The sequence below is a fragment of the Grammomys surdaster genome, unplaced genomic scaffold, assembly GCF_004785775.1.
Source record: "Grammomys surdaster isolate TR1022 unplaced genomic scaffold, NIH_TR_1.0 166, whole genome shotgun sequence".
Taxonomy (NCBI): Eukaryota; Metazoa; Chordata; class Mammalia; order Rodentia; family Muridae; genus Grammomys; species Grammomys surdaster.
In genome coordinates, this window is record NW_021604614.1 from 13,156,379 (window position 1) to 13,179,627 (window position 23,249).

Genomic DNA, 23,249 nt, shown 5'->3' on the forward strand with positions numbered 1-23,249 from the left:
CGTCACACCTACCAACCCAGAACTAGGGAGATGAAGCCAGAAGGTTCAGTTCAAAGTCAGCCTGGGCCACACTAGACTTTACTGTGTGAAAGATTTGAGTGGAGCTGCCTGCGAGTTGTACATCCACAGAGCCGTGGGGCTTTCACTGATGGAGCCAGATGCTCCACTAAGTAACCCCAGAAGTCTCACTGGTTCACCAGGCTGACTTGGGTGGATCGTTCCTTCAGTTTGCTGTCAGTGAAAGGTCAAGAGGTGTGTGTTCATGCCTCTCCAGAAAGCCATGCAAGAAATGGTATGAAGCATTTAATAAAATTCCCCCAGCACTAAACCCAATTTTCTGGCCTCACAGATGTTAAATACACAACTGGGCCCACCGTCTCACCAGGGCCCAGCGTGCAGAGTTTAGTTAACCGGGATTGAAGTTATGTGGAGTGCATGATCTTGCTGTTACAATGAAGCATTTCTGCAAACTCAGCTTGATTACACCCATTAGTGTTATTCCTGTTGAAGCAAGTCACAGAGGAGCCCAAAGGTGGTGTCCTGAGCTGTCCAAGGCCTGCTGCCGCTACTCTGAGAGAATATGAGTAATGCATCGCCATGCCCCAGTGCTGGTGATCAGATGCATATCGAAAAGAGGATGCACTGAATGGTACAAGCTGTGTTTTATTACACTGTGGGACTTATAGTCTGGAAAATACTTGGACGTATAACAATTGAAACAGCAGACACTGGTAAACAGAGCAAGTCTTGCTACCGGAGAGGGATGCTGAGGCTGTCTGGATGAAGCAGTTTAGGGGAGGCTTTCGATTGAGTGTGAGAAGTCAAAGCAGGAAGCAATCGTCAGTACTGACTGCTGTCAGAGAAAGCTGGTCTCTGCCTCCATCCCGAGCAAATCCAACCCAAGGATGCAAGTTTCCTTGTAGAAAGGGCCAGACATCCAAAACAGAAACGGGTGGCAACTGGGGAAATAACTGGGCACATGGACAAAGGAAGAAAAACAGAGTCACTAGGAATTACCCACACCAGTTTTACCATCTCAAAAGGCAGAAAACAAAAGGAAGCAGGAACTGCAAAGCAGGCACACTTAACTTCCCATGCTTCCCAAGAGGCTCCATTTGTTGTTGTTGTTGTTTTTGAATACAGGGTTTCTCTGAGTAGCCCTAGGTGTCCTGGAACTCACTCTGTAGACCAGGCTGGCCTTGAACTCACAGAGATCCACCTGCCTCTGCTTCCTGAGTGTTGGGGTTAAAAGTTTGAGCCACCCCTACCTGGCTTTGCTTATTTCTTAATGGAGCTTCGGGGGCTCCACAGACCCAGCTTCAGAGGACGCATCAGAGGATGCTCCAGGGCAGAGAGACACTGCCAGCTGCTCGGCCCCATGGTGGAATGCTTGCCTAGAGTATGAGGGCCAGGTTTCAGTTTCCAGCACAAGAATCAACTTGACTTCAGCCCAGGAACCGGCTTACTTTGCACAACTTCCTTTCCAACTTCTTCTGAGCTTGGTTCTGAGCGCATAAGGAATCCAGGTGGGATTGAACAGTGGTCACAATCACACAACTACGAAACTGGCTTTATCTGAAGGTTTAGCTAACCTTAACAACCAGCCAGGTTTGGTGGCAAACACTATAAGACCAGGAGACCAGGGCAGGAAGATCCCAAGTGTACAGCCAGTATGGACTACACTGAGCTCCAGGCCAGTCTGAACTCAGGAGATCCTGTCTCCAGCACAACGCCCACCCCTAGGCAGGTGATTCTGCAGTTGGACGTTGGAGGCAGGAACCAGAAGCTCGAGAACATCTTCAGCTACATGGCAAATCTGAGGCTGGACCGGGCTACCCGAGCCCCTGCTTCAAACAAAAGTAGGGGTACTCAAGTCCCTGTGGCAGTTAGGGGTGTGATCTCTGGAAGGTTGACCACATTCCTCCAGTGGAAGATCCCACACCCATGAATATACGGGCAGCACAAATTGCACTTAGTAGGTTATTTATTTAAAAAAAAAAAGAGGTATGAAGCTGGGAAATGGGTATGAGGAGAGGTTTGAGGGGACAGGAAATATAGAAATGTACTATGTGCATATAGAAATTCTCAAAAATAAGTATAAATTATATATGTATAATACATATTCCTCAAAGTCTAGCCTACCATGTCAGCATATGCCTCCAATCCCCTAATCCCAACACAAATGAGGCAAAGGCAAGAGGATCTGTCAGCTCGAGGTCAGACTGGTCTACACAGGGAGTTCCAGGACAGTCAGAATTACACACTCAGTCCTTGTCCCCCCTCCTCCAGAATGAAGAAAAAAAAGGAAAAAAGAAAATGACATCAGATCATTACCTGCCAGAGTCATCCCGACTCACTGGCTCATGATCTAGAGAATTCCCAGACAGGCTATGGCCTAATTTGCACAAGACGTAGCTAGGCACAAATCACATTTTTAATAATGCCTCAACCCAGAGAGATTACATCAGGCAGCCGAAGCATCTCTTCCAACTCAATGCTCAGGCTCGAACCATTCTCCTCCAGATCCTTACACTTGTGGGAGCCAAGAGAACAAGGAAATCCCTCCCGGGCCCAAGCACAGGGCCCAGCTGAAGCAGCTTTCCTGCAGACCCAGGAAATAGTCATCTTTGGAGAGGAACAATGTTGCAGCTGTAAGAGAAAACAGAGACGTGGATCAAACTTGCCAGCTCTGTCCTGGAAACCAGCAGGTGAACACGTCTCTTTTTCAAAGACTGTATTTTTTTTAATATATTCATTGTGTATGTAGGAGAGTCTCTGTGTGTGCGTGTGCGCGCTTCGCACAACCTGCAGGAGTCAGTTCTCTCCCTCCACCATGTGGATCCTGGGATCTAACTCAGGTCAGAGATCTGGCACAAAGTACCTTTACCTGCTGACCACCTCACTGCCCACTGTTCTTTCTCTTAAAGACAACGCCCAGGGATTGAGAAGCAGAGACTCGCCGATGACCTGAGAACTCACTGCCTCTTGCCCGCAGCCTCATTTATAAAAAAGGTGACTTAACCACCAGTGTCCCCACTCTGGGGACTGCCATCCTTCCGGGGACCTGCCAGCATCCCCCACCCTGTATCTGAGCACACTCTCCATGGGTACCAGGGTCTGAGAGCAGGAGGGAAGCAGACCCCAGCATTACCCCAGCAGTCCTTTTCCTGCCCAGCGGGTTGGCGTCAATCTGAGCTGGTGCTTCTCCCCTCTGCGGATCACCGTCACATTCAGGGGCTTCTGAAAGGCAAAGAAGGTCACTCCAACCTCCGCTTCCTTCCACTCAAGCGGACTCAAAATGTGGAGATACCACCTTCTGACCATGAAATTGACAGAGCTTTGGGCCCCTAGCTGAACAGGTTCCTCTTGCTGGTCACCGGCATTAAGGGACCATGAAGAAATTCAAAATGGTGGTAGGAACTATGGTGACTTGAAAGAGAACACTCTCCTTAGGTTCTGGTATCTGACACTTGGTCCCTACTAGAGACCCTATTAGGACACAGACCCACATGCTGGACACACCCCCAAACCTGTTCTCTCACTAGCACTGTGCAATCTCTTAAGACAAACTCTCCCCAGCTTGAGAGGGTACAGCAGCTCCTTGCTGCTCCCCAGGAAAAAAAGGTAATCTTTTTTGTAAGGGACTCCAAAGCTGGCCTTGAGTGGCCTGGCTCCTGGTCACCTCCCAGACGCCCCTATTCTCCATGCTCTGGTTCTGAGCTCCAATCAATACCCTTTGCTGCTTTGCTCCTCTTGCCTCCAGGGCCTGCGAACCAGCTGACGGCGCTCTCTAGTGGCCACTCCACACAATCTACACAGGATCTACACACACCAGTCCTTAGGAACACTTTCCTTCGACCCCTAAAACTACATCAGGACCCCACTGCTCTCCTGCAGCCCTCCTGTGCTTCCCCTGATAGCACTGGTCAGGATATGAAACTGCAGGTCTGGAACTACTGAATTAATGTCTGCTCTCAAAGCAAGGACCCCCTCTTTGTTTTGTTCAACGCTGAATGGACCCAGCCCCCCCAGTCCAGAAGTAAGCACACGTGAGGAGGTACTTAGGGAGGGAGAGACAGGGCTTTGATTTCTTTTTTTTTCTTTTTTTTTTTTTTGGTTTGGTTTTTCGAGACAGGGTTTCTCTGTGTAGCCCTGGCTGTCCTGGAACTCACTCTGTAGACCAGGCTGGCCTCGAACTCTCGAACTCAGAAATCCGCCTGCCTCTGCCTCCCAAGTGCTGGGATTAAAGGTGTGTGCCACCACCGCCCGGCAGGGCTTTGATTTCTACTTTAAAATTTTTTGCAGTGTGATTTAGCGTGTAAGATAAATATGCAGTATACATATTACTGAGGCGTATGTATTCATTACATAGAATAAAGCATGGCTCCGCGGGTTTCCCACACTTAGACCCATCACCACTATCTAGGTGCGGAATGTCTGCATCATCCAAAAGACCATCAGCAGTGGGTCCTCATCCTCATCCCTCCCGCCCGGCATCCACCAGTCAGTCTCCCTTCTATCTTTCTGGACCTGCTTTTTAGGACAGCTTCCTTCCTTGAGGAATTGTGCGGTCTTGGGTTTGGGTTCTTTCACTTTGTATCATGTTTTCAATACTCACGATGTACTATGTAAGAGAGAATGTACTACACTCCTGTGGCTGAACTAAACATGCACTGTTTCTATAATAAAGGCTGCATTTGTGCACACATACACACACATATATTTAAAAAAACAAAAAACAGTGTGCTGGGCAGTGGTGGTGGCACACGCCTTTAATCCCAGCACTTGGGAGGCAGAGGCAAGCAGATCTCTGAGTTCGAGGCCAGCCTGGTCTACAGAGTGACTTACAGGACAGCTAGGGCCACACAGAGAAACCCTGTCTCAAACAAACAAACAACAACAAAAAAAAACATAGTCGTGATAAAACTGGAAACTACGGAAATGCTAACAGCACAGCTGTATCTGGGGTTTTGTTTTGTTTAAATCACAGAAGAGACAATGAGAACCCAGACTCTTGACTCTCAAGTAGGGCCCTGAGGGTCAGCTGTGTGGTTTTCAAACTACCCATGGCAGCTTGGCTTTTATACAACAGGCTTACTGGGATTCCCCAAATTAGTCTTTTGAAAAAAAGCTTCTAAAAGGAAGGCAGGAATTGAACCTGTGCATGTTTTGTGCTTTGGTTGTGTTTTCCACGTGTATGTATGTCCATTTTCAGAGTGTAACAGGACATAGTTACAAGCACATCTGCAAACACATGCACTGGGCACAACGGTGGTGCATGCCTTTGACTCCAGCACTCGGGAGGCAGAGGCAGGAGGATCTCTGCGTTTCAGGACAGCCAGGACTACACTGGGCCCAGACATCTATAGAACATCAACGTTCACCAAGGGACACAAGAGAAGTGAGTATTCACAGCACCTCAAAAAAGCTGGGAAAAAGAAACGGGACGAGGCTCAGTTGGCAGGGCGCTCACCTAGCATGGACGGAGCCCTGATGCACATAACACACTGCACAAAGCCATCATCCTGAGATACACTAGACAAAAAGCTAGGAGGAAAAACTCAAAGTTGGAGGTGTGGCTGAGTCCTGCTGTCCCAGACCTCACTGAAATGATGAACAGCAGGCTAGCAAGGCTGGACAAACACAAACATTGGGGAAGAGACAAGAGAGACGAGGGATGGGTAACAGAAGGAAAGCTTACAGACAGACACTGGACAAGTGAGTGGAGGGCAAGCAGAGAGGCTAGAACCCTCCTGGGCAGTTCAATGACATCCCCCAAGTCCTCTCACATGTCTCCCTTCAAGAGGCCCAATTCCTTTTTCCCCAATGGTGGGCTGGACCTAGCAATGCGCTCCTAAAAGATAAGGAAGACATAACTGTGCATCTTCTGTGATTAGGGAAAAAAAAGTCTTGAGGCCTCATCACTGCTCTCTCCGCCGGAAGTAAGTACATGCAAGTGGTGTAAGAAGCCACAGGATGAGTAACTGATGGCTCAGGCCAACCATAGAAGTGGATTTACAGCCTCATTGGAGCCTTTGGGTGGCTATGGTCTCTGCTGACATCCTGGCTGGCCCTCACAGAAGCCTCACAGAACCAGCAGGGCTACCAGGGATGGCTGACCTTCTGTCCAGCTAGACCAGTGGTTCTCAACCTGTGGGTTGCAACCTCCTTGAGGTGAAACAACCATCTCACGGAGACCTCCTAAGACAGTCTGAAAACACGGCTGTTCACATTACTATTTGTAACAGTAGCAGAACTACAGTTAGGACGTAGCAACAAAAGCAATGTTATGGTTGGGGTCGCCACAGCATGAGGGACTGTGTTAAAGGGTTGCAGCACTAGGAAGGCTGAGAACCGCTGTACCAGACGGACAAGCAGCATCTGTGGTTTTGGCCTGCTAACTTTCCAAATGGTCTTTGCACTCGCTCTACGGCAAGGTGTTAAAGGAAAGCTGACAGGGGACAAATGGATTCTTCTAAGCAATTCCAAAAAGGGTCAGAACAAATGGAGCACCACCTACATATGAAGTTATCTGATATTGATAGAGGGGCAGTGTAAACTAGCGGGTAAAGTATTCATAGTAATAAATGGTACTGGGATAACTACTATCCATTGGGGGGAAAGTGGCCTGGTGATGTGTGCCTAATTACACTATTTATACTAATTATAAAATAAATTCCAGGGAAATAGATGTGTCAGGGAAATAAGAGTGCATGTCCACAGGCTGGAGAGATGGCTCAGTACTATATACAACTGGGTATGGTGGCACACGCCTGTGACTCCGGTGCACTGGAGGAAGGACAGTCAGAAGGTTCGGGATCATCCTAGGCCACACAGTGAGTTCCAGGCCAGCCTGAGATATAATGAGACGCTCAAACGGCTGAGAGGTTAAGGGCATTGGCCACACTGAGTTCAATTCCCAGCAACCACATGGTGGCTCACAACTGTCTACAATATATGGTGCCTTCTTCTGATGGGTAGGCATACATGCAAGCACAACACTGTATACATAATAAATAAATCTTTTAAAAAAATAAAATAAGGGCTGGAGAGATGGCTCAGCAGTTAAGAGCACCGACTGTTCTTCCAGAGGTCCTGAGTTCAACTCCCAGCAACCACATGGTGGCTCACAACCATCTGAATTGGGATCTGATATCCTCTGCTGATGTCTGAAGATGGTGACAGTGTAGTCACATACATGAAATAAATAAATAAATCTTTTTAAAAAAATTATGGAGAAAAAAAAAAAAGACTGTCTCAAATACAAAGATCTTCCGTGGCTCTCTCAGAGCCCAAAACGCTTCTTCACAGGTCCCGTGTAGAAAAACATGCACATGCACACGTGATCACGCTTTGCGAAGCTGGAAACATCACAAGGTCTTGAGAAGGCAGTGATGGACAACTGTACCCCAGTAACAGCTGTAGGGGAACAGGGCATGTGCCAAATAAGACAGCTTCAAGATTATCGACTGGACACAGAGGAGGGGTGTAGACAAGAGACCAGGAAAGGACTCAAGTGTGGCAAATGGGAGGAAGAGCTCTCCAGGGAGAGAGACGCCACACAACACTACTGTCAGCAGTGAGGATTCACCACACAACACTACTGTCAGCAGTGAGGATTCCAACATCTTCTGGGCCAAAAACTAGATACCCAGCTTCATGGGCTGAACGCTTCCTTCCCTCTGGAAAGGTCTCATACTGAAAGGCTAACCCCTTGACGTGATGGAGACTGGGCTTTAGAGAGTGTCACCTATGGGGGTGGAGCCCTGGTGGCAGCATTAGTGATCCACCACTTGAGCAAACTGTGCCATCTTTGGACTAGGCAACGCCCCCGCCAGACCCTGAATCTGCGGTACCTTGCTCCTGGACTTCCATCGTACCCCCTGAATTGTGTGAGCGGCAGCCTCTGTGGTTTGTGAGGCGGCATCTGGATGCCACCCTAACTCACCCCCTCGCTGTGCTGCACCACAGTGCCCACGTTCTGCAGCGACTGGAAGTTTTGGGTGTTGACAGAGCCGAACTCCACAATTTCATCATCCACTTGCAGGCCCTAAAGACGGGGAAGATTCAAAACCAAGAGGTTGGACGCATTTCGGTTATTTTTATGGCTCAATATACAACTCAGTGGCAAGACCCAGAGCTTATCTCCTACAGGGAAAGAACGGCAGGCTCTAAGAGAGAAAGACTGAGACTCCTCCTGCAGGATCAGTGAGTGAGCGGTACCTCATCCTGCAGGCCCTTTCTAGGGCATCCAGGTGTACCCAATGGAGACCTGGAGGACATGGAAAAGCTTCAGCTGCTTTCTGGAGTTTCTGAGGCAGGTTCAAGGCAAAAGGAGGCAGGTTAGCCTAGGCCTATTTTTTTTAGATGAGACAAACATTGGCCCTCCAAGTCCCCAAGCAGCAGCCACAGGCCCAAGGCCAGCCAGAACCAGCGTGGTTCAAAAGGTCCTAAGATTATAGACACTACTTACTGGTCCCTTTAAAGAACACTCACCACCACAGGCTGACTGCAGTTAGGCGCTAGATGCTGCGGACCTAGCTATGACTAGACAGAGCTGACGTACAGTCCGCAGTCCTATGACTTGATTTTATTTTCCTTTCTACAACTGTTCACAGCACTAGGAATCCAACCCAGGCAAGGGCTCTACCAAACAGTTACATCCTCAGTCTTTCATCAGTTTTATTTCAAAACAGGATTTTCCTAAGTTGCTCAAACTTGAGTCCTGTCTCAGCTGCCGGGATTATGAACATATACCACCATACCCAGTGGTCTTGTGATCCTTCTTTTAAAGGTTCTTTTCTTTTTTTTTTTTCATTTTTATTTTATTATCTAATGTGTTTAGGTATTTTGCCTGCTTGTATGTCTGTGTACAGCTTGTATGTTAGGTGCCCATGGAGGTCAGAAGAGGGCACTGGATCTTCTAGAACTAGTTACAGATGGTTGTGAGCCTCCATGTGACTCCAGGGAATTGAACCTGAGTCCTCTGGAAGAACAGCCAGTGCTCTTAATCACTGAGCCATCCCTTTATCCCCCAGTCTTGGGATGACTTGTAGGATCTGGATTCAGAATCCAGTTGTCTGGTGACACATGCCTTTAATGGAAATGCAGAGGCAGGTGGATCTCTGTGAGTCTGAGGCCAGCCTGGTCTACAGACTGAGTTCCAGGGCAGCCAAAACTACACAAAGAAACCCTCTCCCAAAATACTAAAGAAAAAAAAGAAAGAAGAGTTTTGTTTCCCAGGAGCCATGTGTCCTGGCTCAGTTTGCTTCAAGTTTGTGTGACCTGTCCTCGTGGGTCAGACAGGGAGAGCAGCGGCACCGCCCACGGCTGCCACAGTATTCAATTTAAATGCATGGCCACATACAAACTTCTACATGGATACTCACAGCTGCATTACTTATAATATCCCCAAAGCATAGAGATCCAGACATCCACTGACTGACCAACAAAAACATGCCTATCTCATAATGGATATTACTCAGCCATAAAAATGTAATGAAGCCTTCAGATATGACTAGGCCCTGGATGAATCCTGGGAACAGGACCACACACCATACAACTGTCTTCACGTGAAATACACAGAATAGGCAGATCTGTGCAGACAAAATGGTGGTGGTTGTCAAGTCCTGAGTGGCTTCTTTTCAGCACCAATAAAAATATTGTAAAACTGGCTGCGGTGCTACCGCGCCGGCCCGTCACAGTAACGCCGCCGCTCTACAGCCTATCAAACAATACCCGCATCACTTCACACGCTTTGTCATTTTTTCCTCCTTCAGTGTCCAGGGAAATGGCTCCAAGAAGAGCACCTCCTCTCTTCTTTGGGACATGTATCACCTTCTACACTGTGTCCCAGGGGTCCCACAACAGGTCTCTCCCTGAGTCCAGTGGGCTGACCCTATGTACACCAAGCTGTGGCCAGCATGTGTTAAAGGAACAAAGGAATTCAGAGTCACGGAATGAGAGGATGGGTTTGGTTTCCGGCAGGCCTCCACAGCCCAGGGCTACCTAACTCACAGTACTGCTGGGAGTGGATTTGGGAGAGCTGGCAAGATTACCGCAATACTGGCTGGGGAACCGGGGCTGATACTGTTCACTCTGGCAAAGGCCTGGGGCAGAGCAGGGCTGTTGGAGCCCAGCAAGCGGCTCCTGGCCTCTTCTCGGGCTTCAGCCATGTCCCGAGCCTGCTTCTCTTTGTCCCGAGCGTGTAGCTGGTGCAGGGCCTCCTCCACCTGCTTCATCAGTGCCTTGTGATCATTCTGGAGACCTGAAGAGAAAACACCATGTCAGGGGCAAGGGAAGACAGCTCAGGACACAGGACAGACGAGATGAGATATCTGAATTCACTCACTGCAATGGTGCATGTTGTCAACTTCATAAGATTTAGAATCGCCCAAGACAAGCCACTGGAAGCGTATTTAAGGACATTTTCAGATGCTAAGCTGAGGAGGGAACAGACCTCCCTGAAGGTGGGCAGTACCATCCCATGACACAGGATGTTGGACTGACTACCAGCATTCAACTCTTTGTCTCCTGCTGCAGAGACACTCTAACCAGCTGCCAGAGGCTCCTGTCACTATGCCTTCTCCAGCAGTAAGTTTGCTCTGCCTCTGTGAGCCAAACTTCCTTCTTAAGTTTCTTTTATTGTGTATTTTGTCACAGCAACCGAAAAAGGAACTAACACATCAGAATATTTAAGAAGTGTTTACGTGCTGGACACAAAACCAGAGTCAAAGGAGCAGACAAAGCTGTGAGCCAGACACAGGGCGTACCTCACTAGTGAGGAAGTCTAGTGAGGAAGGCAGCTACAGAACAGGTGACTACAATCACAGGACAAGAAGGCCTCTCAAAGACACAGCCCCTGCTAAGACCTGAAAGGTGAGTAGAAATCAGGTTCCATCCAGCTGCAACCTGACCTCACATACAAACAAGGGACAACTGCAGAAGTCATACAAAAGCCAGGTAACTAGGCAGGATGCTGCACGTCTGCATCCCAACACCTAGGAGACAGGAGGAGACCAGGAGGAGGACCAGGAGGAGAACAGGAGGATCAAGAGGAGGACCAGGAAAAGACCAGGAGGACCAGGAGGACCAGGAGGAGGACCATGAGGAGACCAGGAGGATCAGGAGGAGGACCAGGAAGAGACCAGGAGGAGGATCAGGAGGAGGACCAGAAGGGTCAGAAGGAAGACAAGGAGGAGGATCAGGAGGAGGACCAGGAGGAGGATCAGGAGGAAAACAGGAAGATCAGGAGGAGGACCAGGAGGACCAGGAAGAGGATCAGGAGGAGGCCAGTGTAGGGTACTTAAGACTCTGTCTCAAGGAAAAGAAACCAAAATCACGACTGAGGCAGAATGCTGCTGAAAGGACTTCACTGGGGCTGGGGTGTAGCTCTGTTGGTAGAGTGTCTGCTGAACACCCAGGAGACTGTTTGACCCCCAGCACCACACAGAACATGCGTGATGCCTGCCTGTAATCCCAGCACCACACAGAACATGTGTGATGCCTGCCTGTAATCCCAGCACCACATAGAACATGCGTGATGCCTGCCTGTAGTCCCAGCACCACACAGAACATGCGTGATGCCTGCCTGTAGTCCCAGCACCACACAGAACATGCATGATGCCTGCCTGTAGTCCCAGCACCACACAGAACATGTGTGATGCCTGCCTGTAATCTCAGCACCACACAGAACATGTGTGATGCCTGCCTGTAATCCCAGCACTCAAGAGGTAGAAGCAGAAGGCTCAAAAGTTCAAAGCCATGTTCAGTTAAATATTTTTGTTTAAGGCTAGCCTCAGGTTCATACAAGCCTGTCTCAATTTTTTTTTCTCTTAAGTTCTTATGGGAGGGGGAGATGACACAAGAGCCTAGTAAGCCACATGGAGGATGCTCAAATGTAGGTCAGGCACCTACGACTAGTAGGCTCCTGCCAACTGATGGGGCTTGAGAGGCTGTTTTAGTGCTGCCAAATCGTTGATTTTCCTAGAAAAGCTAAAAACTGAGGGCTTTGAGGAGGGAACTGCCTCTAAGTTCTCAGTGCTAAAAGCTAATTTATACTGTTGAATCAGGCTGGAGAGATGGATCAGCAGTTAAGAGTGCTGGAAAGGACCCAGGTTCAATTTCCAGCACATAGAGGCTCACGATATCTGTAACTCTAGTCCCAGGGGATCTAATGTCACCTTCTGGCTTTCGAAGGCACCTGGTACACATGCTGTATGCAGGCAAAACACCTATATACATAAATAAAAATTAAAATAAAATGAATCACTATGGTAGTCCAGCAGGTCCTGTCTGGAGGTTGGTCCTGCAAGCAGCTGGCATTTAATGTCCTTTTAAAACCTAAAAACTTACTTTCCTCCTTCTCAACCCACTCCTTATTCAACCCAGGACACTGGACTACTACAATGCACTCCAGAGTCTGCAAGGCAGCCTGGTCCGTCACCCCGTTAGCCAACCCCCATGCAGCACCCATGTGCCACAGACTTTCCAACTCTGCAGGAACCTTTGACTGTGGGCTGTCTGCTCATCTCAGCTTCCTGTCACTGGGGAGCAGAGCTGAGGCCCTCAGGCATTAGGGGACTTGGGCGCTCTGCCCAGAGGCAGAAGTGAGGGGGAAAAAAACAGACACAAGGCCAGGAAGGTTTAAAGTAGAGTCAATGTCTTATACACAATCCGTACTCTCCACGCTGCTGTGGGTGAGAGGACCGATGACTTAGCTGCTAATATATTACAATAGCAGAATTCAAAAAGGTTTTCACAGCCTAGGAAAACACTGCTGCAGCAATCATTTCATAACTCAAAAAAAAATCCTTTCAGCTTCAGCTGTTACAAACGGAGAATGCTCACACTTGCTGGTGATCAGAGACTAAGGGCTCAGCGTATGAGACCTTTCTGTATCACTTTCCCAACTCCAGTGAAAGCCTAGGATTGTTCCTTAAGACAAGTTCACACTTAAGAATACATTAAACTTGTGGGAAGAGTCTTTCAAAAGAATACTAATAAGGGGGAATTGTTCAATCATATTATTAACACATAATAAAGTCATTAAGATGATATAAAATTAACACAGAGTAGAACAGTGTAAAAAGTCCAGAAATAGGCTAAGCATAACTGAAAAACCTAAGTGGTACAGTAAGCTCTTAGCATGAAGCCCTAGGTTCCGTTCCCAGCAGTCCATGCGCACGCCCACGCACGCCCACACACAAACACAGTATAGAATACTGCTGCATTTCAAAGCAGTGGGAAAGAATGGTGTTGGAACACGAAGCTAATCAGCACTGAAAATCCGAATTCCTCAAATGTCCCTGGGGGCTGCTCATGTGGAAGGAGGGGGCTTAGGTTTGGGGTGAACATCCCTGGGGGCTTAGAGGTTTGGGGTGAAGCTCAGAATTTCCCTCGCGTCTGCTGTCTTCACATGGTTTTCCTATTCTCTGCATCTCCTTAGTTGTTTTCATGTAAAACTGAACCTTTTTAAATTCAGAATCTTCATGGACAAGAGGATGCTCTGAGGTGCTCTGTCACCACACTGTGGTCTTCAGGGAGCTTGCGTCCCACTGCATCCTGCTCACAGAAGCAGCTTCTTACTTGGGAGACAGAGGCAGGCAGATTTCTGAGTTCAAGGCCAACCTGGTCTACAGAGTAAGTTCCAGGACAGCCAGGGCTACACAGAGAAACCCTGTCTCGAAAAACAAAGAAAAAAAAAACAAAGAAAAAAAAAAAAAAGAAGCAGCTTCTTTACCCAAGCACTGCAGATAAAGCCAGAGTCGAGCCATGAAGTGCAAAACGTGAGTGACTGACTTCCCAGTATGACCGGGATGAGGACTGGTTATCTACCAGCGCCAAGTAAAAGATGTTCATGTCCTCATCCCGAAGCTGGTGCACCTGTGACCTCAGGACCCTGAGAGGAGGGACGAGCCTGGACTTTCTAGGAGGATCCGGCATTATCACAGGGGTCTTAAGTTAAAGAGGGAGGCAGGAGGGGGAGAGGGAAGGCTAGAAAGATGTGATCACTACTTCTAAAGACAGAGGATGATGGCCAAGAGCCAGGACACAGGTGGTCTCTGCAAAGACAAATAATACACCACCAGCTCCAGCCACTAGGGGGAGCCAGACCTGCTGACACCTCGATTTTGTCAGCAGACCTTCTGGCCATCTCACCTCCATGATTGTCAGAGACAATACAGTCTGTGGCTTGTCACAGCAGGAACACAAACCCAATGTCCTCTGCTGGTGCCATGCTCTGCCAGGTACTTCATTAAGACAAAGAACAAGTGTAAGACTCACTCAGGAGAGTGATGGGCCTGCAGTAGAGCAGGCTTGCCCAGCCTTCCTGGCTGAGAGGAAAATGCTAATGCAGTAGTGGGTGGGACGCCAGGACCTTGTCTCTTGTGGCTTGCCTCCCGCCTGAACACAGCCCATGGGCCCTGAAGACAGGCAAAGCCTGGTTTCTGCTGACCTTTATACTACATACTCCAGTCTGAGAGCCAACACGGGTCTTTTCTATTTGCACAGTGGCTGCCATGTCACTACCCTGAAGGGCTGAACCTATTTCATGGACTCCATGGGGCTACTTTGGGCTTCCACTGTTAATTCAATGAAGTCCCATAACAAAGTAAAGTTTTCATTCCTTGTTTTTTACTTTCTTTTTTTGGTTTTTATTTTTTTCCAAAAAGATTTATTTATTTTATGTATGTGAGTACACTGTTGCTTTCTTCAGACACACCAGAAGAGGGCATCAGATCCCATTCCACATGGTTGTGAGCCACCATGTGTGGTTGCTGGGAATTGAACTCATGACCTCTGGAAGAACAGTCAGTGCTCTTAACAGCTGAGCCATCTCTCCAGCCCCTGTTCTTGGATTTTTGTTGTTTGTTTTTGTTTTGTTTTGAGACAGGGTTTTTTTCTCCAGTTGGCTGGCCTGGAACTCACTCTGTAGACCAGGCTGGCCTCAACCTCACAGAGAACCATCTACCTCTGCCTCCTGAATGCTGGGATTAAAGGTGTGTGCTACTACATCTAGCTTTGAAGCAAAGTATTTAAAATTAAAAAAAAAAAAAAGCCATCAACAGGGAACTCTGCCATCTACCCTGTCCCCTTGGTTCTCAGTTCCACAATGGGGACAAGGTAACTCTGTCAAAGCAGAAAAGCTTTGTAATACTCAATGCTAACCATTCCCCTGTGTCTTCAGCACTCCCACCACAAGCCAAGACAGGCCCAGGGAGGGTCACTTACAGATGATGTTGTGTCTTGCTGTTCGGACCTGGTACAAGTCCACATCTGCCCGGGGGTAGCCCTCACAGTCCACCAGCGGCTCGCTCATGCCGATTCCTTTTTGCTGGAGGAAAGAGATGTGGTTACAAAAATCTCACAGGTAAAAACATCAAGATGCAACTCCCTATAGACCTTTGTCCTTCTAACTCATGATAAAAGGGACAGTAGGGACCACATAGCAATGTCTTTAGCACACACCAGGCTCTTTAACTGTGTCCTTACAGCTACCCTCTGTAGTGGGTACCATTTTAAATTAATTTTTAATAATGAATGAGGCTATAGAGATGGATCAGCGAATAAAGATGCCTGCCACTGACACTAACAACCTGAGTCCAATTCCTGGGGCCCACATCAAGATGGAAAAGGAGCACAAACTGCACAAAGCTGTCCTCTGACCTCCATACGCACTCTGTGCATCAAGCACCCACACACACACACATACTATACACACATTAATAAAATGTGGTCTTTAAAAAATGCAAGCAATAGCCGGGCGGTGGTGGCGCACGCCTTTAATCCCAGCACTTGGGAGGCAGAGGCAGGTGGATTTCTGAGTTCGAGAGTTCGAGGCTAGCCTGGTCTACAGAGTAAGTTCCAGGACAGCCAGGGCTACACAGAGAAACCCTGTCTCGAAAAACAAAACCAAACCAAAAAAAAAAAAAAAAAAAAAAAAAAAATGCAAGCAATGCATGAGAACAGTACACACAAAGCAAGGCTCGACTGTAGGTCAGCGGGAAAGCACTTGATTGGCAAATGCCAATCTTGGATTTGATTTGTTACAGAATGTGTGTGTGCACGCAGTCACACACAAAACAAAAAACGTAGTAAGGACGGCTCAGGATACAGGATGTAGCTCAGTTGCTAAGTGCTTGCCTAGCATCCAAAAAACCTTGGACTCACCCCCACCTCCACCCCCCATCTCCACTGAAAAAGCCAGGCGTGGTGGTAAATGATGTAGAGGCAGGAGGATCAAAGTTTGAGGTCATCCTTAGTTACACACAGTGAGTTCAAGACTAGCCTTGGAGTCATAAGATCTTCCCTGCAAAACCAGTTAATTAAAGCAGCAATAAAACACTCCAAGCGCCTTCAGAGCCTTCTTCTCCGCCCCATCCCTGACCTGACGGCCTTCTCTCTTATCCCCATCCCAATGCCTCCCTCCCAACAGCTGACACCTGGCTGAAGTCTTGATACTGGAGGAAGTAAACACCAGAGAACGCAGCTGGGACAAGGTTTTGACTCTTCTAAAAACAAAGACCTAAGAGGCGTACCAGGACCCCTCCCATCACTGGATGGCACCAGCTACCTCCAGGGACAGAAACCGAGTGGCTGGGAGTCAGGGGGGGATGCAGCACTTTTGTGCTCAATATCCACTTGCAGGGTCTGAATCTGAACACTGGGAATATATGCCTTCTTCAAAACAGTACATTTCTTCATTTGAACACTTTATATATATTTAGTCTCACTGTGTTTACCCAGAATGTTCCCAGTTCCCTGGGATCAAGCAATCCTCTTGCCTCAGCCTCCTGAGTCACTGATCTGGGGCCTGCTTCAGCAACTATGTATTTAAGGCAAGCTGACACACTGTACCTCTGAAACTCTAAGAATGTGTCTGAGTGTTATAATCCACATAGAGAGAAGAGGCTTATTGGGGCTCATGGTTTTGAAGTGTCAGTAGAGAACTGGACAGATGCATTGTTTGTATGCATGCTTGTTTGTAGGTAGGTATATTTGGAGACTTTGGTCTTAGCTCTGTGGAGAGGCAGAACATTATTGTGGAAGCCACTTCCACCATGACCCAGGGAGGAGGGAAAAGAAAAAAGAAAAAGCCTGTGACTCCACTGCCCCCACAGTCCTCCAGTGATCAACAGAAACCACCCAGCAAGGGCACGCTTCCTGTGACCTACAGAGATCCCCGTCTTCACGGTGCCATCATGTCTCAAGAGCATCACCCCGGGCACCAACTTAATATGGGAGCCTTCAGGGGACATTTGAGACTCAGAACATTCCACAGACATAAAACCATGCAATGCCAAGCACACTGACACACACTTATGATCCCAACAGTGAGGCAGGCCAAGACAGGAAAGTTATAAATTTGAGGCCAGCTTAAACTACAAAGTGAGTTCAAGGCCAGATTGGATTTTTAGCCCGATGTGTGTCAAAAAAAGGAAGCTAGGTGTAGTGGTGCCCCCTATAACCTCAGCACTCAGGAGGCTGAAGCAGGACTAGCCTGGGCTGTATAGTAAGTACTGGGAGATAGCCACAAGTACATAGCAGGAGGAGAGAGAGCACGCACAATACAAGGTGTTTGAAACTTCTTTATCACAATGCTTTCAAGGATAATTTATGTGACAGCATGGACAAGTATTTATAGTGTGATTAACCCACTACTCCTTTCCACTGTCCAGATCCTGCTGTATGGGCTGTTTTTTTATCTGTCGGTGGAGAATATGTGTTGGTCTAGTTCTTTTAAACAATGTGTAGCTGAACGTTGGCTACTTTGTAGGTTCGTCTCTCTCCCACCCTTCTCCACCCCTTCTTGTCCCCCCTTTCAATCCCCTAAGACTTAGACAGAGTGGGGTGGGGAGGACAGAGGAGAAAGGGGGAGATGTTATTGTTAGACTACTTCCTCCCAAGTAGGAACATTTGAATTTTGGGGCAGGTTTGATCAGGAAATCTAATTTCTTCTTCTTTGCATATGACTACGTAACCAACTGAAACCAATAGCAACTGACAACAACCAATATCAACCACCCAACAACCAACGACAACTCTACCTTTCAGGGCCTGAGCATTTATATACCCTCTAAAATGTCCCCATAATTCCAAATGTCACACAAGCACAGAAACAATCTACAGCTCGCAAAATCAGGCTCCTGCTAGAGCATGAGGCAAATCACAGTTGCTGTGGACAATCTGAAGCAGGGCCATATCCCACACTTGGGATTTTAGCAAAAATAAATGTCCCCATATTTGTGTTTTCCAAAGAAGCCAAAATTCTCACTACAAATGTGTATGAATTTTTGGATGATATATTTGCAACACTCATAATATCAAATGAAGAATGGATTTTTCAGGGTTATATGTTAACTCTACGTTTAATTTTTTTTTTTTTTTTCAGAAACTGCTAAGCTGTTTTGGACAACAGTTACACCATCTTACTATTGGTATTGAAATGGTATTTCCAATTTACCCGTAGTCTCAAGATATTACCTATATTTTCATGATATCCATCACCCATCCTGTGAGTACGAGGGAGCATCTCACTGTGATTTTTAACTACATTTCCCTAATAGCTGTGACTGTTCAGCATGGTTTGCTTTAAGATTTATGTGTATAAGTGTTTTGGCTCTTTGTATGGATGTGCACCATGTGTGCACAATGCCTACAGAGGTCAGAAGAGGCATCGGATACCATGCCTGAGTTACCACGTGTGTGGGTGCTTCGAACCGAATCCAGGTCCTTTGTAAGCGCAGACAGAGCTTTTTTTTTTTTTTAAAGGTTTTTTGAGACAGGGTTTCTCTGTGTAGCCCTGGCTGTCCTGGAACTCACTCTGTAGACCAGGCTGGCCTTGAATTCAAGAGATCCACCTGTCTCTGCCTCCCAAGTGCTTGGATTAAAGAAGTGAGATACTGCCACCCAGCTGGGAGTCTGTCTTTAAAAAACAAAAATAAAATAACAATAATAAATAAATAAATAAATAAATATCAGAGAAGACTTTTGAGCTTCAAGCCCTCAGAAACCAAAAAACAAATTAGCCAAAGACAATTAACATACACTCTTACCTTATATTTAAGACAAAATAGCCTCAGACTCCATGTACAATGTAGTTATATTTTTTTTCTCTTTTTATTTGTTTTTTAATGCATGTGTTTGTGTGTGTTCAGGTGTACCTGTGTGTGCAGATATATCTGCATGCCATGCACGTGCCGGTCAGAGGGTGATCTCAAGGGGGCATCCTCAGGAACACTCTCCACCTCCTCTGAGACAGGATGTTTCACTAGCCTACAGCTCATCAAATAGGCTAGACCGGCTGGCCATAAACCCCAGGGATCTTCCTGTCAGTGCTCATCCAGTTGGGATTACAGACATGGACCACTATACCCACGACTTCAAGGGACCGAACACAGGTCTTCAGGTTTGTGAGGGACACACCTGACAAACTAAGCTACACTCCCAACCTCCCCAGCCACTTGGTTTGTTCAGACAGGATCTTGCTGTTCCACTGTATAGTCCTGGAACTCTCTGTGCAGACAAGACTAGCCCTGAACGTGTGGCAATCTCCATGCCTTTGCTTCCATGAGGTTGCAGGTATACATCATCATACCCAGCTAAATATAAATAGTAAAGAGTAGGCCAGTATCAGAAGACAAAGCGTGAGATGTCTGATTCTACTTGAGATAGGCAAGTGACTTCAGTTTAAGACACTGCTTTTTGCCAGGCGATGGTAGCGAAGGTAACGCCTTTAATCCTAGCACTTGGGAGGCAGGAGCTGATGGATCTTTTGAGTTTAGGACAGCAAGAGCTACAAAGAGAAACCCATATTTGGGGGAAAAATGTTTTTTATAGCCGGGCGGTGGTGGCGCACGCCTTTAATCCCAGCACTTGGGAGGCGGAAGCAGGTGGATTTCTGAGTTCGAGGCCAGCCTGGTCTACAGAGTGAGTTCCAGGACAGCTGGGGCTATACAGAGAAACCCCGTCTCGAAAAACCAAAAAAAAAAAAAAAAAAAAAAGTTTTTTTATCTGTTTTAAGCACAGGTCTAACTAAGCTTTACCAACCCTGAGGTCTATGACTTTAAGCAAGTGAGTTCTCTTTTTATACACATACATGCATGCACACACACACACATACACACACAGATATGTGTGCATATACACACATACACACACACTCATATACACAGATATGTGTATATACACACTCATACACAGACATGTGTATACACACACACTCATATACACAGATATATGTGTATACACACACACAGGTTGCTGTTGGTTTTTTTTATAGAGATTTGTGTGTGTTTAAATGTATCCACAAGCAAGTGTAGTTACAGGTGTTTGTGGGACATGTGAACTGGATAAGAAGTCCAGTCATCATGAATGTGCAGCCAGTGCCGTTAACCCCTGAGCCATCTCTCCAAACCCTGACTCTGCCTCTTTGAGTTTCAGGGACACACACAACTTACCAACATAGTTGTGACAATTCCTGATACAGCACACATACAAGATAGTTCCTTTCAGGCACATGGACCGCACCTACCTGGTGTGTGGAACCTCTATATGATACGTCATCTGACACCCGTCACCCACACGTCATTGCACCCAGCAATGAGTGTGATTTCGCCTCTCAGTCCTCTACAAACTGACTTGTGGTTTTAAGAAAAATATATCTGCTTAGGAGGTAACTAGATCACAGAGCCAACCACTGCCCCTTCCCAATTTGGCAAGCATTTGCTCCACTCTGGACCTCAGTTTCCCCTTTTACAGTAAGGATAGTGTGCTTTATCTGGCTGGCATCACTCAAAGTAGTGGAGGTGGGAGTTTTTTCAAAATACAGATTCTTTTCCCCACCCCAATTTGAATCTGCATTTTATTTTTACTTATACTTTGTTTTGTTTATTTTATTTTATTTTTGAGACAAGGTCTAATATAGCCCAGGCTGGCCTTGAGCTTACTACATAGGCAAGAATAACCCTGAAGTCCTGATCCTCCTGCCTCCACTTTCCAAATGCTGGGATTAAATAAGGATACCTTCCCTGGCTATAACATGCATTTTAACAAGATGCCCAATCCAATCATTTCTCACAGTTGACGTTTATAAAGTCCTAAAGAAAAGCAATGGGAGGCACGACAAACCTGGTAACGTCACCTATAGAAGGTGACAGTGGCCACTATCACTATGCCTCAGCAAATATTCTATCCCCGCGACCGAGGCAGTTTAGTAGGCCTATCATGGTGGCGCAGGCCTTTGATTCCTGCACTCGGAAAGCTGAAGCACGAGGATCATGAGTTCGAGGACAGCTTGGGGCTGCGTTAAAAAAAAAAAAAATTTAAAAATGCAAAGCTAATGCTTCCGAAAATGAATCCCACGTCAAGGGAAAGAGCTTAAAACTTGGCTCTGGCAAGCAGCAAAGGCCTCCTAGGATACTGCTTGGCAGGAACCCCGAGCCTCATCAGCAGGCCTCCCTGTCCTCTCCGCCACACTCACGCTCTCCAGGATGTCGTAATTAGCCTTGATCTGCGCCTCGATCTCCTCTTTGCGTCGCATGAGCTCCTGGATGTCGCTGACCGCGGCCGCACGAGCCTCGGAGGACTCTGCCCTGTGCGGGACTTCTTCACCCGACATCGCGAACCTCAGGCTGAAGCGCCGGACGCCCGGGTTTCCCGGCTACGGACGCCAGTGGAGGCAGGGGCTACGGGTCCTTCCCAGGGCCAAAATATCTCAGCCAACGCACAAGTACGGAAAAAAATAAAGGGCGGAGTTTAGAGAGGTGGGACTAGGTCACCGGAAATTCAAGCTAGATAGGGCACGTAGTTTTCAGATGATCCGGCAGCGATAAATGGAGACGCGGACGACGTAGGCTTTTACTCTCACTTTATACCTGACTCATTTTCACTTTTCTTTTTCGTTCCTTCCTTTCTTCCTTTTTTAATCTGTCTCTGTCCCTGTCCCTCCCTCCCTCTCCTTCCCTCCCAGGGTAACTCTGTGTAACCCTGTCTGTCCTGGAACCCTCTCTGGAGACCAAGGTGGCCTGAAACTCAAGCGATCTGCCTGCCTCTGCCTCCTGAGTTCTGGGATTAAAGAAGCCACCACATCCGGTTCACACTTATTTTTCATTCACTCAGCCTTTACTGGACACCAGCTGTATGAATGTGAGAGGATCCAGTCCTGCCGCTCCACTTCTGTTCTTAACATCTGCGAAGCCCCTGAGCATTTAAAAAACAGAGAGAGAGAGAGAGAGAGAGAGAGAGAGAGAGAGAGAGAGAGAGAGAGAGAGAGAGAGAAACTTTCAAGCGATTTGCTGTTTTTTCAGACAAGATCAAGTATATCTCAGGCAGGCTTCCAACTCATTATGTAGGTAAATATGACCTTGATCTCGTGTGACCTTAAATGATCTCACCCTCTGCTCTCTGACCTTATTGTGTGACACTTAACAACAATGTGTCTCTCTTTTTCCATTTATACTTATTTATTTATTTATTTATTTTCTTTAGATCCTGATCACAGCACACACACCCTAGCAATCTGTCTCTTAAGGGTGTCCAAATATTTATTGAATTTCACCTCTGGCACGAGGTGCTGGTGTAACAGGTCCCCAGACCTGAGCACAACTGACTCCGTGATGAAAATACCATTCAAGCTGGAAAAATACAGCACAAAGACACCACCACCTGCCAAAACTAAAACAAAGACCTAAACTATCAAAGTCCATAGTTATAAGAAAGTCTCTGGATGTACTAACCTTACTTTTTGACTTGAGTAGTTGTTCTTCTGGCTAACTATTCTTATTAAATGAGATATATCAATCTAGGACACGGTTTTTGTGCTTAAAAAACTCACCCTGAAAAAGGCTTGGAGCTACTCTGGGATCCCAAACACACAGTGTAGTGCCAGCTCACAAATAAAAATCGTTGGCTTAAACCCATATCTGAGCAGTCTCCTCTGGTGAATACCCCCACAACACTGGAGTGGTAAAAAATATGAAACTGTGTCAGGCCTCTATAAATGTAGTTAAACATAGAGATACGGGGGTGGGGGAGTGGAAAGATGGGTCAGAGGTTAAGAACATAGTTATAGCTCCTGCACGGGGCCTGGGTTTAGTTCCCAGTACTCACATGGAAGTTTACAACTGTCTGCTACTCTAGTTCCAAGGACTTCGATGCCCTCATCTAACCTCTGTGAGCATCAGGTGCACATATGGTACACATACATACATGCAGGCCAAACACTTGTACACTGTCCTTAGTTAGGG

At 47.1% G+C, this 23,249-nt stretch overlaps 1 protein-coding gene across 3 annotated transcripts; it reads right to left on the reverse strand.

Annotated features, from left to right (window-relative positions):
• Positions 1-643: 643 nt before the first annotated feature.
• On the reverse strand, positions 644-21,952 carry Psmd9 (proteasome 26S subunit, non-ATPase 9). Of its 3 annotated transcripts, none has more exons than XR_003711267.1 (7): positions 21,485-21,952; positions 15,235-15,337; positions 10,059-10,267; positions 7,949-8,050; positions 3,152-3,240; positions 2,532-2,649; positions 644-971 (listed from the first exon to the last, which is right to left on the reverse strand). XR_003711267.1 is itself a non-coding variant. In XM_028766085.1 (6 exons), the coding sequence occupies exons 1-6, from the start codon at positions 21,620-21,622 to the stop codon at positions 2,622-2,624; spliced, it is 669 nt and encodes a 222-aa protein (XP_028621918.1). In that variant the 5' UTR covers positions 21,623-21,952; the 3' UTR covers positions 1,967-2,621. The 3 variants fall into 3 exon arrangements, 1 of the variants encoding a protein (XP_028621918.1); XR_003711266.1 differs by having other exon boundaries at positions 648-971; positions 2,335-2,649; XM_028766085.1 differs by lacking the exon at positions 644-971 and having other exon boundaries at positions 1,967-2,649.
• Positions 21,953-23,249: the final 1,297 nt, after the last annotated feature.

What these genes read in the sequence shown, in the direction of transcription:
- Psmd9 (XM_028766085.1), bottom strand. Translation starts at nt 21,622, where the DNA reads ATGTCGGGTGAAGAAGTCCCGCACAGGGCAGAGTCCTCCGAGGCTCGT. An exon ending in ATTACGACATCCTGGAGAGC is followed by an intron (nt 15,338 to 21,484) that starts GTGAGTGTGGCG and finishes TCTTTCCTCCAG; the next exon opens with CAAAAAGGAATCGGCATGAG. An exon ending in GCAGGAAAAGGACTGCTGGG is followed by an intron (nt 2,650 to 3,151) that starts GTAATGCTGGGG and finishes TTTCTCTTACAG; the next exon opens with CTGCAACATTGTTCCTCTCC.